The sequence below is a fragment of the Carassius gibelio genome, chromosome A20, assembly GCF_023724105.1.
Source record: "Carassius gibelio isolate Cgi1373 ecotype wild population from Czech Republic chromosome A20, carGib1.2-hapl.c, whole genome shotgun sequence".
Lineage (NCBI taxonomy): Eukaryota > Metazoa > Chordata > Actinopteri > Cypriniformes > Cyprinidae > Carassius > Carassius gibelio.
In genome coordinates, this window is record NC_068390.1 from 19,506,380 (window position 1) to 19,522,776 (window position 16,397).

The window sequence follows — 16,397 nt, forward strand, 5'->3', positions numbered from 1 at the left end:
GCTTCTTTTAATGCTCCCTTTATTTACTAAAACTGGCAACTGTTTGACATTTGGAAATATTTCTTCAGTTTTCCAGCCTGTTGAAAATCCAACTTAAACTGGGGATATTTTGAAATGTGGTTGCTGGTACCTTTAATGCACCAAAAACAGCTTGATTATACATGTTAGCTGTTGATTGAAGACCACTAATGGCCAGCTATAGAAACCAGCAACCAAAAGGCTGCTTTTAATTTCAGGAGTGAAAACCCATTGATGCAACTAATTATTTTTAATATTCATTTATATTTTAATAGAATGAAGCTGAAAAATGAACCAAGCGATAATCTGCAAAGGTAAGATGATACATTATTTTATATTAGAAGGATACTGTTTATAATAAACATTAGATAAAAGCATTAACTTTTTTCCTGTTTCACTTGTCAGAGAGGACGACAAAAGAGATTTTTTCAGTAACGTGCTGCAAAGCTTGAAAATAAGTGATTTTAGTTTATGTTTGTCCAATTTTCTGCTAATCACACTTGTAGTCTGTAAAACAAAATAGTTTTTTGAGTGTGTTTGTAGGAGTTGGTACGGCTATTGGCATTTTGGAAATGGACTGCCATTGTGCAAGAGGAATAGACAAGTGTGGTATGCTGTGCTTGTTAGTCTGGCTCTTTTTACCCAAGAGTCTTACCACAATATGGCAAACTGCTTTCACGTCACTCATTTGTGATCAGCTAGGTGAATTCTGCACCCTTGTTACCAGTATCTTGGTTAATGAAATCACATCATTGCCAATTCAACCTCTCCACTTTCAGAGCACCTTCTGTCTCCATTCCCAGACTAGGCAACAATATAGGACAGAAAAATGTATGTTATAACCAGAAAGTGCAGTCATTACTTGCAGTGATGCAAGGCTCCATCAGTACTCTGAGAAAACCTTTTCAGAGTCTCAGATATCTGCAGAAGCATTCAATTTTTAAATCCAGTTTAGCTGTGAAGACCTGCTGTATTTCATTCAACATGTTCCTAAGAAAATAATAAGGATGATGTAGCCCAAAAACTTTTCCATGAACTACCCTATGTACACTCTGGACGTCTTGATGGAATATCTAAAAGACAAGACTTTGCAGCCACACTTGAGCGAACCACTAAAAAAAGAAAATGTATAAGTATTATCAAGAAATGTTGCATACGATAATGAATGCAATATGTTGACAAAATGTTCAAATTTTAATTATAAGGTAACTGTTTTGTTAATCACTGTAGTATGTATTTTATTTTTTGTTGTTATGTGTACTACTATGTTGGAATATGTTGGAATGACATAATAAAATAGTATAAGTTGAATTACAAAATCAAGAAGGACAGGTTTTTGTATAATAGGGATCTAATGTTTTCATCTGTAAATTAAAACCAGGGTTTTCAACTTGGGGTCTGTGGGCAGATGTGTAAAACAGGATTTTATACTATGCATTCTTAATCCATTATGCATTAAGGAATGTTAATTATAGTTATAAATTAACATTAACATATAAAAATAATACAAAATGCTATTTAAGTCTTTGGGTTGACTAATAACCTGTGTGAGGGATCCCTACATCTGTACAGGATGAAATCCCCTCTTTATTTGAAAGAAAAGAAAAACTAAATCTAAAAGTACGAATTGTGTAAAAACCATAGACTGTATAAAAAGTAAAAACACGTACTACCATAGAGCACATGCGTAGAACACGTACACGCTTGGCGCATACATTTGTCGTCGTGTTTCAGAGCGTCGACTGCAAGCGGCGAGATGTTTTTAACACGATATAATAGAAGTCCATGTTTTGTTAAACGTGGAAATCTAATAATTTTTTATACTACCAGCATGTGATCACAGTCTAATAAATTAAAAACGTATTTTAACAAATAAACTCAGATTTTTACACAAACAAAGACCTGCGGGTCAGTCTTAAAAAATTACACGAAAACCTTTTATTTTGAAAATAATCGCTATCGTTGCAGAAAGTGCCTGGATGCTGGTTTCCCTCTCCAGCATATGTGACTAGTCCTACAGTGGGGCGACTGATAGGGCGGCAAAGCGGCTGAAAAAAACGGGGTTTAAAGCCGCTGCGAAATGGCTGGACAGCAGTTTCAGTACGACGACAGTGGCAACACCTTTTTCTATTTCCTCACGTCCTTTGTGGGACTAATAGTAATCCCAGCCACCTATTACCTCTGGCCCCGGGATCAGAATGCGGGTAAGGCCCCATATGCTAATACACGAAGAGATAAACTATTCACGTCACATGTCTCTTGATGCTAAGTAAGTTACTGATAACTAGATTGCCACCTCTTTGAGTAGGATTTTCTGACATTGCAGTATTCAATAAAACGAATACCTAAGGTAAGCCCAGTAATGACGAAGAGTTCGCCTGATTGTTGATACCTAGCATTAGCAGCTCAACTACACTGGATGAGATATTTCCAGTATTTTGAAGTGTCAGTTATCGATCTAAACGCAGATACTTTTAAAGAGGCTTCAGTTTAAATGTCTATTTGAGCATTGCTACCCTCACGTACAAGCGTCCTTCGTTAAATGTGAGTGACTTGTCTTCTGTTTAATGTGTGACAAACACATTGCTTTAAGATCAGTTGATCTGATCATATAATGGTCGCCATTGATCATTACTTGTTTCTTCACTGCCACTCCCACTCACTTTTCTGCATGTGTTATGAAATGTTGCAAGGTATCTGTTTATTTAGTTGTTCATTGTGGTATATGCACGTTCTTGTGAATTGTACTCTCTCATGAACTGCACTTTTGCATACCGTTTACATGCATCAAATCGACAACTTTAAGTCAGTCGAAGTCAAATTCGCAATAAATGAACCCATGTTTGCAGACAATGGTTTGTAGATTATGCAGTTGTGCAAATAATTATGCAGTGTGCACAGCATCACATTTCTACAAGAAAGGCTCATAGGTTTTTGGTTTTATAGTCCATTATGGTTCAATATTTTCATGTCAGACTGAAAACCTTTCAGATATCAATGAAGATGGGTTTATTGTACACACATCCTCTTCCTCTGTTTATTCTCTACAATTTTGGCATATTTTGAGACCGCTTTTGTAATCTTGCTCTCAATGTAACAGAGGTACACAGGGTCACATTTTGCAGTACCTCACTAACTAAAAAGTAACTGTACTATACCATGCTTTTTGAATATGTTAATACTATTACTTTATATAATTTGCTATTATTGTACAATGGCACTTTACTGTAGAGGTAGGATCTATATGTTTGCATGGTGGGTGTGAGTTAGATTGCACAATGCTATTTTTTTTCTCATTGTTGTCCATTATAAAAATGAATTTACAGAGCAATTAAGATTGAAGAGCTTACGACGAGTCCATGGAAGATGTCTGTGGTATCGCCTTCGGCTGATGAAATCACAGCAGAGCATTGTTCCAACACTTAAGTAAGTGATTATCTTTGTGTGAAATTAAAGGCATTTCAGGGGAATCAATCTCATTTAGCTCATTGCGCCTACTGTTATTATGACACACTGCACTTGTGTCCTAGCGGTTTGCTCTTTGTAAACATTTATTTTTTAACATGCACACATTTTTTTTAGGTTTCTGGATGTATACAGTGTGCACTGGACAAACAAAATTAATTGGATATCAGTATCTCTTAAAAATCATGCAAAGTGCAAAAATATTTAATTAGCTATGAATGTATGCATAAAGCTATTTATGTATGCATTTATGTATCCTTTAAGTATACTAAAGCATATAAAAAAAGCATATTGTATTATATGTATTATATTGTTAACATGAATTAAATGCAAGGGGACAACAATGCTTTTACGAGAGTCTTGCAACAGATATTAACACTTTTTTTTTTTTTTTTTTTAAATATGATTAATGAATTTTCGGACACCAATCAAGAATCATTTTATTGTGATGGTCTGATTTATTTATTAATTTTTTTATATAATTCTGTGGCACCTGCCACAATGGTCAAAATGGATGAAATTATTAATTCTTAAGCATGACAATGACATCAGACACTCGTCAAAGCTGTGCTTGGTCTATTTAAAGAACAAAGCTTGAATAACATGTGTGGAGTATTCTGAAATATCCCTTCTTTCATAGCTCTCTTATGCTATTTAGTCATCATGATGTATTGCAGCTGCTGTCTATTTTATTGTACATTTTGGTCACATGCTAAAAATGTACTTCTCTATCATTTTAGAAAAGCAGCCCTGTTGTTTGGGTGGGCAGTATTTCTTCTCCTGGCCTATAAGGTGTCTAAATTAGATCGAGAGTACCAGGAGTATAACCCCTATGAGGTCCTCCACTTGGAAGCAGTAAGGAAGCATTTCTTGACTAATTCTTTGTCATTTTAAACTCTAACCTGCTTCTTCTCAAGATTAATAGATCCATTATGTTTCTGTTTAGGGAGCGTCTGTTGCTGAGATTAAGAAACAGTACAGAGTGCTGTCTCTGAAACACCATCCTGATAAAGGTGGAGATGAGGCCATGTTCATGAAGCTTGCTAAAGCTTACTCTGCGTAAGACTGCTGTCACCACCTCTTTTATTTACTGTTGACTTTTACATTTAATGTCATGTTATTTATAGCAGTCGCAACTCATTTTTCTATGTGGGTTGGTGTTGGTATTGCAGTGTGTAATTATAGGTGCAGCACAATACCGTTCATAAAAGCTATTTGTAAAAATGTCATCCACTGAGCCTCCTCATGCAGCACCTTTCTGTTATTTGTCAATATTGCACTGCGTGTAATCATTTGGGTTTTTGAAATCGTTTTCCATGCTGATACATTCTCACAGTTTAACGAATGAGGAAGCACGGGATAACTGGGAGAAGTATGGCAACCCTGATGGCCCAAGAGGTGACAGTTTCTTAACTTGTCAACTTATTTCTAAACAATTGTTCCGTTAGTATAACCTGTGTTGAAAGTTCATCATTATTCTGTCTTTTTACTGTTGATCAGTGACAAGTTTTGGAATCGCTCTTCCTGCGTGGATTGTTGACCAGAAGAATTCCATGCTGGTAGGTTCACCCACTCATTTTTTCCAGCTGTCAGTTAAGTCTTGACCAAATTTAAGGGTCAACTAATAATTAGATAAATACAATAAGAATGCAATAACTTGCGAAACCTGTTTGCATGTGCCTTTCACAGGTGCTGCTGGTCTATGGGTTGGCTTTTATGGTTATACTTCCTGTGGTTGTGGTAAGCCATTCTTTTAGAGCGATAAATAACTTTGACATGAGATGACATTAAAACAAGTTTGGGGTCAGTTAGATTTATTTCTTTTTAGGTTTTTTGAAAGAAGTCTATTATGCTGATCAAGATAATTGATCAAAATGCAGTAAAAACAGTAATATTGTTTATTATTATTAGAGTTTCAAACATCTCTTTTCTATTTTAATGTGTTTTAACTCATTTATTTATTTTTAAATTGGAAATCTGAATTTTCATCATCTGTGTCTCAAGCTAGAGTAACATTATAATAGTCAGTGTTGATAATCGTGAGGATAATTTGTATAATTATAAATGTCTTTATCACTAATGATCAATTTTAATGCATCCTTGCTAAATAAAAAGCATAAATTTCTAAAAAAAATATATATATATATATTTTTTTATTGACCCCCAAATTTTCAAAAGGTAGTGTACAAGTGCTTGGAAACTGTAGTATAGAAACCCATTCTGTTCATTAATATTCTGATACAAACAATAGTAACTAGCCTTTTTGTTTAGGGCACATGGTGGTACCGCTCCATCCGCTACAGTGGTGATCAGATCCTCATCAACACAACACAGCTTTTCATGCACTTTATGTACAAAACGCCTACAATGAACATGAAACGTAAGTTGAAGAAAAATATTTTATGCCCTCTTTCGATCTCTTAGAAACCTCCGACTGAGTCTTTTCTGTGTTTGACAGGATTGGTGATGGTTTTGACGGCAGCATTTGAATTTGATCCTCGTAGTAACAAAGAGGCCATCATAAGACCAACAGACAACATAGAAGTTCCACAGGTAAAATGTTCAAACATATATGTATTTTGTGCTAAAGATTTAGAATGCTTAATGAAGTGGCTAGTGGATAATGATTAAATTGAATTCTCGTGTTGTGTTGCTTTGTGCAGTTGATTCGGGAGTTGGGAAACATTAATGTGAAGAAGAAGGAGCCTCCGTTCTGCTATCCCTACAGCCTGAAGGCTCGAGTCTTACTACTTACACACCTTGCCAGGATGGATGTTTCTGAGAACATAGAGGAGGGTAAGCATTCACAAACGCCTCTCAAGTGTCAGCATTTAATCCTGTAGGATAATAGCACACCAACTACCGTATTTTCCTAGTTTTCATAGTTCGGCTGGTCCTGCGACTTATAGTCAGGTGCGACTTATTTATCAAAATTAATTTGACATGAACCGAGAGAAATGAACCAAGAGAAAACATCACCGTCTAATCAGTTATGATACAGCGTTACCTATTCATAAAAGTAAAGCAATAGAGTACTCATGCGTTACCAAAAATTAAAAGCCGTTTGCAGTGGCTCACACATGACAGACACAGCCCCCGGCCCCTTTAAATGCACCTAGAAGTCGTGACTCCCGACAATGAATAACGTCATTCATCCGACTAAATTAACACTGCAGGATAACAATAACAGGAAAGACAGTCAGCAATCGGCTATTCCACATGGCGTTTTATTTATTTATTATCACAGAACATATTATTAATCAAAATTCGCACCTACCCAGCCCGGGTAGCCTAGGCTACTGTATATTATGAGCACCACAAGATAACTCCTGATTTTTCTTTAACTTTAAATAATGCAGTTATCAAAGTACAAGTATGCTTACTTGTAAACACAACCTTAAACAGGCTTGCAGATTTAAATCCATTTAGAAATGATGAACAACCAGCCAGCCAACGATCTAACAGAAATTAACAGCTGCCTGTCAAACAAAAATGATAACAAACCGAATTAAATCCTTCACTGCCACACAGGCAAATGACAAATCGCTTAATAGCCGAACTAATTATTATTAAAGTGTCACTCACAGTCACAAGCCTAAATTCGCTGTAACACAGTCCTCTTACATTTACTCTTCAAAGTAGTGATTAAAACGTAGCAGAAGCAGATTTTCGAAACGTTTGTCCGACAGTCGATTTCTTTTTCGTTGACAAATTGAAAATAATGTGCGTACTTCCATAAACCAAATGCTGTCCTCTCTGCCATCTTGCCGGAGTTCGAAAAAAAAAACCCCACACACACACACAGGGTCAGGCGCAGGGCACAGACGTATCACAGCCATTGACTTTACGATCACAGAGCTTCGGCTCCGCTGATACATCCGCAGGTGGCACACTAGACCTAGGCATACTGTCTGACAAAAAGCAGGCTGCAGTCGGGATTTTCCTTTCCTTAAAATAACGGATTACTTTTTTAAACAAATAACAAAGTTACTGATTACTTACGCACAAAACTAACGCGTTAAGTTACACATTTCAGGAAAAAAGTAATTAGAGTACTCTAACGCGTTACTTTGTAACGCGTTACCCACAACACTGCTCATCATGACATATTTTTGGACTGATGGGACTTATACTCAGATGCGATTTATTGTCCGAAAAATACTGTACCAGCTTACAAGCAATATATTAAACCAAATATGTGTTATCCCTGGGAATTACATCCATGACCTTGGTGTTGCTAATGGCAAGCTTAATTAATTAGCTGTTTTGTATCTTCTGCAGATCAAAGGTTTGTGGTGAAGAAGTGCCCTGCTTTACTACAGGAAATGATCAATGTCGGCTGTCAACTTACTATGATGGCAACCAGCAGAGGAGGTAATTATGTAATTAATATAAGTATATACATTACTGTTCATAGGTTTGATCAGTATGATTTATGTGATGAAATTAATCTTTTATTCCGGCAAGGGTGCATTAAGGATGCATTAAACGGAGCAGGAGTTGACACTAAATACAACATTGTTAAAAAAAAACAAAAAACATAAGAGACTTTTTTTTTTAAAACATGAAAAAGTCTTTTGAAAGGTAGAATATAATATTATGCATGATTGAAATATGATTTTTGCTGTTTTTGATTTTATAGGTCTTCGGGCTCCCAGGTTGTCGTCCATAGAGAACTGCATGAAGTTGTCTCAGATGGTGCTTCAAGGACTGCAGGAGGCCAAGTCTCCTCTGCTTCAGCTGCCCCATTTTGAAGAGGAGCACCTCCGATACTGTATCTCTAAGAAGGTACGTCTTTCTCAGAGGCATTGAAGCACAGAAAACTCCAGTTAAATTTCTAAATATGGCCCATCTTTCTCATCAGTATAAGGTAAGAACATTGCAAGATCTTGTCAGTCTGAAGGACTCTGACAGGAGAAACATGCTGCGATTCCTCGGGGAGGAGAAGTATGATGAGGTCATGGCGGTCCTCGGGAGCTTTCCCTGTATCAACATGGAAACCAAACTTCAAGGTGAGATTGTTCAGCAGCACTTGAACCTTCATACATTCATTAAAAACCATTACGTGTGATTTAAAGACTTCAACTCTTTGTGTTTCATTGCCCCATAGTATTGGATGATGAAGATAGCAATAACGTCACGGCAGGATCCATTGTCACAGTTACCGTCACCTTGACAAGGAAGAGAATGTCTGTAAGTAGCATATTTGAGAGCCACCATTTCCTATCCAGATGTTTATTTGAGGGTGAGAGTTCAATGCTATTCAAATATAGCAGTTGATTTATGTTATATATGTAAGTGATTATGGTCATGGTATAGCACATCTTGCAGTTGCAGCAGGCATCCACAAGAGGTCAATGCTATGCTTCTTTAGTTTTTAGGTTGAGAATTCATTTCAAGCAAGACTAACTACTACCATGTATTCTTTTTAAAAAGCGCAACAACATTTGTACTAAATTTCTGTTTGTATTTAGGAGATGTTTGAGAAAGAGGATGCACCGCTACCTACAGAGGAGACTAATGCAGAGGAGGTAGTAATGCTATTCTAGCTATGTGTTTGGCAGACATAATTTTATAACAAATTAAAAATGCATATTTACATTTTGTTGTTTGCTCGTAATAATGTCTAAAAGTTTATGAATATTATTTTGTAATTTGCAGCAAGGTGATGCCAAAAACAAGCCAAAAGTATGGCAAAATAAGAATAAAGGAGCTAAAAAAGCTGCCAAGTCCAAAAAGAAGAAACTGACTAAGAAGAAACCAGTCACCCAACAGCAAGCAAAGGGAGACAAGGCCAAACACCCCAATGGCAATGTGGCAGAAAATGTAAGGATTCTAAAACTATAGACCTGTAAATGTTCAGTGATGCACATTTTTTTAGTTTTTTAAAGAAACGGACTTTAATTTTATCCATTCAGAAAGTTCCGAAAGATTTTTAAAAAATAAATTAATACTTTTATTCAGCAAGGATGCATTAAATTGACAAAAATCAGAGTAGATTGTTGTAGATTTCCATTTCAATTAAATTGTTCGTTTGAACTTAAAAAAAAAGTATCACAGTTACCACGAAAAATATGGGGCAAAACAACTCATTTCAACTTTTATAATAATAATAATAATTTTTTTTCCCCGAATATTAGAAAGATTTCTAAAACATATGGCACTAAAGACTGGAGTAATGGCGGCTGACAATTGAGCTTTGCCATCACACAAATCAGTTATATTTTAAAATATATTAAAATAGAAAACAGTTGAAATTGTAACAATAGTCCAAAATATTGCTGTTTTTGATCAAGAGGTTTGATTCAAAAACAAAAAAAAATCGGCAGCCCCAAACTTTCGAACAGTAGTGTATATTATGTTATATTTATTCATTTTATTCAGATTTACTATGATGTTTATTTGCATCTGCATGTGCTTAAAATTTCAGTCACAGGATGTTGCTCCTGCATCAAAAGTGGAAGAGGACGATCTTTCTGATAAAGGCAGTGAATCAGATGAAGCAGAGGGAAATAAGGACTCTCCCAGCGAGAAAGATGAGGAGAGCGACAAGCAGAGTGACACTGAGGTGGACGAGATTGCCGGAGATGATGAGGAGGTGTGTGTCATATCCTTCTGAATGCTGATGTGACTGCCGATGGTAGTCATTGCAGTGCAGCTTTCCATAACCAGCATGTCTTTTTCCGTAGGAATGGGAGGCACTACAACAGAGCATTCAGCGCCGTGAAAGGGCACTGTTGGAGACCAAGTCTAAGGTCACACATCCTGTGTACAGTTTGTACTTCCCTGAGGAGAAGCAGGAGTGGTGGTGGCTCTACATTGCAGATAGGAAGGAACAGACGCTGGTGTCTATGCCCAACCACGTCTGTACACTCAAAGACTCAGAGGAGGTGAGGCCACAACCACCTGTTTGTGCTTTTTTCATTCAGAAAGGGTGACATTATGTTACTCGGAGTGGAATAAAAAATTTTCTGGGTATGAAAGTGACTTAAAACTTAAAAGTCGTGGAAATTTGAGGAAAGTTGCTCAGAAATGTTTTTACTGGCTAGACAACATTTTGAGTAAAGGCTGTGTAAAGTAAATTGTGCTAACAAATCATAGTGATATTTAATTTTAATATTTTAAATTAGCATTTTTTTTATATCTATCGCATATATATATTAATTGTAAAATGTAATTTAATTTAATTTATATATATATATATATATATATATATATATATATATATATATATATTTATTTATTTCAATAAAGCTAAACAACCAAATGTTTAATAGTTTTAGTTAAAGGGGTCATATGTTGTTATTTAAAATGTTTGCTTTCTCTTTGGAGTGTTACAAGCTTTTGGTGCACGAAGAAGATCTTTAAAGTTGCAAAGACTAAAGTCTCAAATCCAGAGAGATAGTCAACCATGGCCCCCTAAAACGGCTCGTTCTAACATGCCCTCACATGTTTATGTCACGATGTGGGAAGATTTGCACAACACCGCCCAAATGTTCACGAAAAGAAAGAAGGTTTAACCTTTAATCTTGCAGTTGCCGCCGGCACAATGTGGTGGAAATGCTGTGTGTTTCCTTGTGAAAGTGAAACTACTTAGTTTGGCCTTCCAAAAGAAGACACAACTAGAACTTAGTGGTTAAGTTGTATTTACAACACTGTTCCAGAACAGTTCAACCCAAATATTCAGAAAATGTGCAAATGTGCAGCGCATTTTATGGTGGACGAGGACTGTTTCCTGAACCATAGCCTACAATGCTTCTGTGCACAAAGGCTTTTACTATAAAGTGTGGCAATTCCAACTTTGCATGGACAGTCTGGCACTTCTGACTCACAGTCAGTAAGTATGTTTACATATTTATAGAATTTGCCACTGATTATTAAAATGCAAGATTTGAGCAGTGTAGAGTAGCGCTTGTTGTTTGTCATTTCTCAGATCACAAATGCAGACATAGTTTTGTTTATGCCAGCGTCTGTTTTACATTATAATCCTATGGAGTAAACCGTGTTTTCAAAAAAGTCTTGAGCGCTTTTTAAAAAATCACTGCCAGCAAGGGTTGTAAAGGTACGCAAAAATCACTGTTCGGTTCGTACCTCGCTTTTGAAGTCACGGTTCGGTTCATTTTCGGTACAGTAAGGGAAAGAAATGCAAACATTAAACTGCAGGTTGTTGTTTATTACTATAAACTTTTTTTTTAAACAATTTGTTTAAAATATATATAAAATAAAAAAATAATAAGAAATAAAATACTGCTGCAAAGTTCTCCAGTTTTTCGTTTCAGTTTTTAGACCTGCTCAGATTTCGTTATTGCGTTGGACCGATTGGAAATTAAGAGCAAAGGTCTGTTTAAATGCTGACGGGAGCTCTGTTTGAATTACAATCTTTTTTTCCTAGTTGTAGTGATGTTCACACTCGCGTGAGGCCTTTTGAAAACCTTAGGCCGGTGACACACTGGCATATTGCACCTGTCAAACATAGTCTATTTTGCCGTCAATACTGTTGACGGTGTCCTTTATCAGTAGGCTTTATATTTATGCTCAACATGAAGTATAGATATTGTTGTCGTGAAGATAGATATTGTTTGTTATTACAAAAGAAATAACAAAGCATTTAGAACCAGAATAAATAATGGCAAAAACAAATTGCCGTACTAGAATTAATTGCGATATGGTGTTCTGTCATTATAATATAGTAAAGTGTGTTTGATTGTGTGTGTGTGTGTGTGTGTGTGTGTGTGAGACTGGCTGAGTGCTCTAGCTACATTGTCTCCTGCACAGCAGTTTTCCCCATAGCCTGTTGCCAGGCAACCTCCATACTGCAGTCTCTGTCTGGTTACAGAGCAGCCAGACGCCTGTCATAATTCTGTCTGACACACAGAGGGCTTCCTCTCTGTGAGGAGCATGAGAATGCAGTGTAAACAAAAGGGTCATAAATTATCCCATATCTCCCAATTACTCCTCCGTTTTAGGTTTTGCAGAGTTGTGTAAAGTGATCAATGATTATCTAAACTTCCTGTTTGCCTCAGGTTGAACTGAAATTCCCCGCTCCATCCAAAACGGGAAACTATCAATACTCTGTGATTCTCAGATCAGATTCATTCATGGGATTAGATCAGATCAAGCCACTCAAGGTCAGTTTTTTTATATTTATAATCTTAATACTATATATATATTTTTTTTTTTTGGAAATTTTTTCTTCTATATCTTAATTTTCTAAAATATTGATTTAAGTATTTATACATTTTATAAAATATTTTAAAACAATGCATGTTTAAAGTTTTGGGTTGGTTAAATTTTTTATAATGATTTTTAAAGTCTTTTATGTTCACCTCAGCTGCTTTTATTTTATAACAAATACAGCAAATAGTTATAGTGTTAAATAATATTAAATATTTAAATCACTTTTTTATTATAAAATATATATATATATTATTTTATTTCAATGTGTTTTATGTAATTTCCTGCGATGAAAGCTGTTTTTTCATCAGCCATTACTCCAGTCTTCAGTGTCACATAATCCTTCAGAAATATTTCTAATATGCTGATTTTGTGATCAAGAAACATAATTAATTTCTTTAAAAAATATAACGAAAGACATATATATATATATATATATATATATATATATATATATATATATATATATATATATATATATATATATATATATATATATATATATATATATATATAATTTTATTATACATTTTAAGATATTCACCAGAACCTTTGTGAATTTTTTTTTTTTTTTTTTTTCAGCTGGAGGTTCATGAGGCGAAGGCCATGGTGGATAACCACCCTCAGTGGGATATCCCAGAAACTGAGGAAGAGGAGGATGACCAGGAGGACAGTGATGGCATTGAGGAATCTGAGGAAGATGAAGAAGACAATGACTAAACCAGTCATTTCATGCAAACTTGAGCACAGCTCATACACCCTTGTGCCCACTCATGCGCGTGCACACACACACACACACGCTCCTACACATCCACATAACCCCAGACATCGACGTCTTCTGGGTCACCACACACTGGAGGCAAACAGGAGATAAGGATGTTGACGCCCCATGTTCCTGTTTAAAACAATCATGAATCACAAATCTGTCCTCCAATGAAAATAAGACATAAGGAACTGTTGGTTATCTTTCCCTGCATTCGTCCAGTCGTTATTGGTGGGCTGTGACATGTGACAGTGGTTATTTGTGGGGTCCAGCTGTGTTTCAGATTCCTCTCTGCTTGATGAAAAAGATGCATCGATGCAACCAATGCATCGGAAAAATAAAACCCAGAATACCGTTGAAAAATCACACACCTCATGACTGTCATTTGTCAATATCACCGTTTATGCTTCAAGGGTGTTTTCTACCTTATTTTGTAGTTTTATGTAGTTTATTAGATATCAGATTTGCCAGGTGTTTCCACTTTTTACGAGGCTGTGTGATGTGTTATCTGGAGTAAGCATGAACCACAAGGGTGTGGATGTTTTCTGAGCTTGAGCAGGAATTATGGGATGAAGGGTACTGCACTACTGTGGGTTGCATCTCAATTCATTATGGTCATCTAGTGTGAAAGTCCAATACATTTATAAATCTCACCTATTGTAACAACTTCCAGCTTTTCTCTTCACTAGCACAGGTTGTCTCAGCCTCACGAAAAAAAAGACTGCAGACATTCCACAGGCAGGTCTATGGTTTAGTCCTGATTTTAATCCTAATGTCGCTTTACCTAGAACTGCTGTCTGTCTGTTCCACAAAAAAAGCAAGCTGATATAAGAAAGATTTCTTGGCACTGTGTCATAACAGTCTAAGTAATCCAAGGTTTGGATTTGTGAAAAAGAGCATTTTTTTTCTTCTCCTTTCATCAGTTACACTAATCTCTTGGCCATGGGGCAGCAAAAGATGGTTGGGTGTCTTTTTGAACCAAAAAATTATTACATTAATTTGTATTTATATATAATTTTGTCTTGCATTCCACACTCATCAAATATGGATGCCTTATTCGATGTACAGATTTTTTTGAAGCCACAACTATTGCAGATGGTTTGTTATAGAAATGAATTATTTAGGGTCTATGTTTATTTTTGCGTGTTTTGTGCGTGGCGGGATGCCAACCATGCTCAAACTTGAGGGTATATTTAGCTTTTTTTGTGGATATGATTATTTTCATCTATTTTAAATGTTATTTTGCACCAGTGGACGGTCTGACAGCATATTGGAAGTGCTGATTTAGTGGTTATGAAAATATTGGTCTGGTCTGTTCATTTGTCAATTAGTGGGAGAGGTTAAGATGACTGATAAGAAATTATTTGAGTTGTAAAAATGCGTATGAAATGTAATTTCAATTGTTTTTTTTGTTTTTTTTAAATCATGAATTAATGACAGGAAATTGAATTTTCTTGTTTGTTCCCAATATTTAAAGTATGTAGGTACATTTGGAAAACTGCAAATGTCATTAGAAAATCTGAGAATTATTTTACTTATTTCCCCACCAGTGTTCATTAGCATAAACACAATGCAATCATGACATAGGGAAAGTGTCATTCTGGTTGCATGTAACACAACCAATTTTATACAGTTATAACAGTTTAAATAGGCAGATAAATAGACATTTTAGTATTATAGTTCTGAAAAAGATTGTAGCCTCATAATTCATGCTGTGAAAGCTATGAACCGAAGGGCCCAGATTATGAGAAATCATCTCTTCATAGACACACATAGAAACTCACTGGCCAGAAAAGGGGTGAATTGCCTAGTAAACAGTATCTGCTACTTTTGTTTACAAGAAAACTGTCATTGTAAATGGAAAATATATATTATTTGTATTTAAATAATTTCAAATAAAATAACTTTTTAAAAGATTTTCTTTTTAATTACACATGATTGAAAATGTATCCACTGAAACGGCGTCTTTCTTTGATAAATACATGGTTTTATGAACTTGCCACGCTTTTTTCTGAAGAAAAGGAGACATTTTGACATTTTCATAAAAGGAATATTTGCTAATGATCTGTTCAGTATTAAACAAAGGAAAATGAACATTATGTCAAAGTGCTACAGAGAACATCCTGCTTCACTCTCAAACAATCAATTACTAAGCTCATGCCAGGCTAATATCTAATATAAGTGTTTGTCAGGTATGCAATCTGGACTTTAGTCGCTTGAATTAATAAGAAAAGCCAGCTGTTCCTAAATATCTAGATGTTGTTGAGAGGCTCTTCCTGAACAATCCACATTCATCCACATTTTTGGCCACTTGTAAGTAGGTTAATTGTTGCCCTTATAAGGATCTTAATGTAACCTATTAAACCAACAAGTCTTGAGTGTGGAGAAAAGTTACAACTTCACCCGAAGACACGTCAAAATTTTAAAATAATAAAAATCTGGAAATAGCTAGATTCGGTATAGATGAGATTTAGCTATTAAGGCTCCATTATATGGAACTGATTTTCCTAATAATATAGGTTACTTTGTCATATTTGCCGTATTTTGCAAGTAACACCGTTGGCTTTGACACGGACATGCAATATAGGCTAAAAGCGAGACCAATATCAGTTTTTGTCCCATTGACCTTGTATGGCGTCCCGAACAGGTTGCTTTACATATTCAACACCCAAAACCAACTTAGGATATGCGAATCTTTCTCTTTTCGACCCCCACTTCTGATTTTCAATAGCTTTGAGGACATGACCACAAAGAACAGTGTCATATTTTCAAATAACTCAGTAAATAAATAAATAAATAAAGACTTGTTAGTCAACTGAAACATGCAAGTGCATGAGACATCAAGAAAGGGAGCACATTTTCATTCTATAGAAATTTGAGTAAAATTATTTAATCTGGGAAAGATGTAAAATAAAAATAAATCAGATAGCCATATCACATGGACAATGACCGGGCATTTTGGTCTTAAACATTGCGA

At 35.6% G+C, this 16,397-nt stretch overlaps 1 protein-coding gene across 2 annotated transcripts; it reads left to right on the top strand.

Annotated features, from left to right (window-relative positions):
- The first annotated feature begins 1,980 nt into the window (after nt 1-1,980).
- LOC127938643 (translocation protein SEC63 homolog) lies at nt 1,981-13,786 on the top strand. 2 transcript variants are annotated; one of them, XM_052535390.1, is made up of 20 exons: nt 1,981-2,222; nt 3,345-3,444; nt 4,224-4,338; nt 4,430-4,542; nt 4,820-4,881; nt 4,984-5,042; nt 5,173-5,223; nt 5,755-5,863; nt 5,942-6,036; nt 6,147-6,279; nt 7,765-7,857; nt 8,126-8,271; nt 8,348-8,495; nt 8,594-8,676; nt 8,958-9,014; nt 9,145-9,309; nt 9,914-10,081; nt 10,173-10,373; nt 12,507-12,611; nt 13,240-13,786. In XM_052535390.1, the coding sequence occupies exons 1-20, from the start codon at nt 2,099-2,101 to the stop codon at nt 13,375-13,377; spliced, it is 2,265 nt and encodes a 754-aa protein (XP_052391350.1). In that variant the 5' UTR covers nt 1,981-2,098; the 3' UTR covers nt 13,378-13,786. The 2 variants fall into 2 exon arrangements, with proteins under 2 accessions (XP_052391350.1, XP_052391351.1); XM_052535391.1 differs by having other exon boundaries at nt 1,982-2,222; nt 9,920-10,081.
- Nucleotides 13,787-16,397: the final 2,611 nt, after the last annotated feature.

What these genes read in the sequence shown, in the direction of transcription:
- LOC127938643 (XM_052535390.1), top strand. Translation starts at nt 2,099, where the DNA reads ATGGCTGGACAGCAGTTTCAGTACGACGACAGTGGCAACACCTTTTTC. An exon ending in ACCAGAAGAATTCCATGCTG is followed by an intron (nt 5,043 to 5,172) that starts GTAGGTTCACCC and finishes TGCCTTTCACAG; the next exon opens with GTGCTGCTGGTCTATGGGTT. An exon ending in CATGGAAACCAAACTTCAAG is followed by an intron (nt 8,496 to 8,593) that starts GTGAGATTGTTC and finishes ATTGCCCCATAG; the next exon opens with TATTGGATGATGAAGATAGC.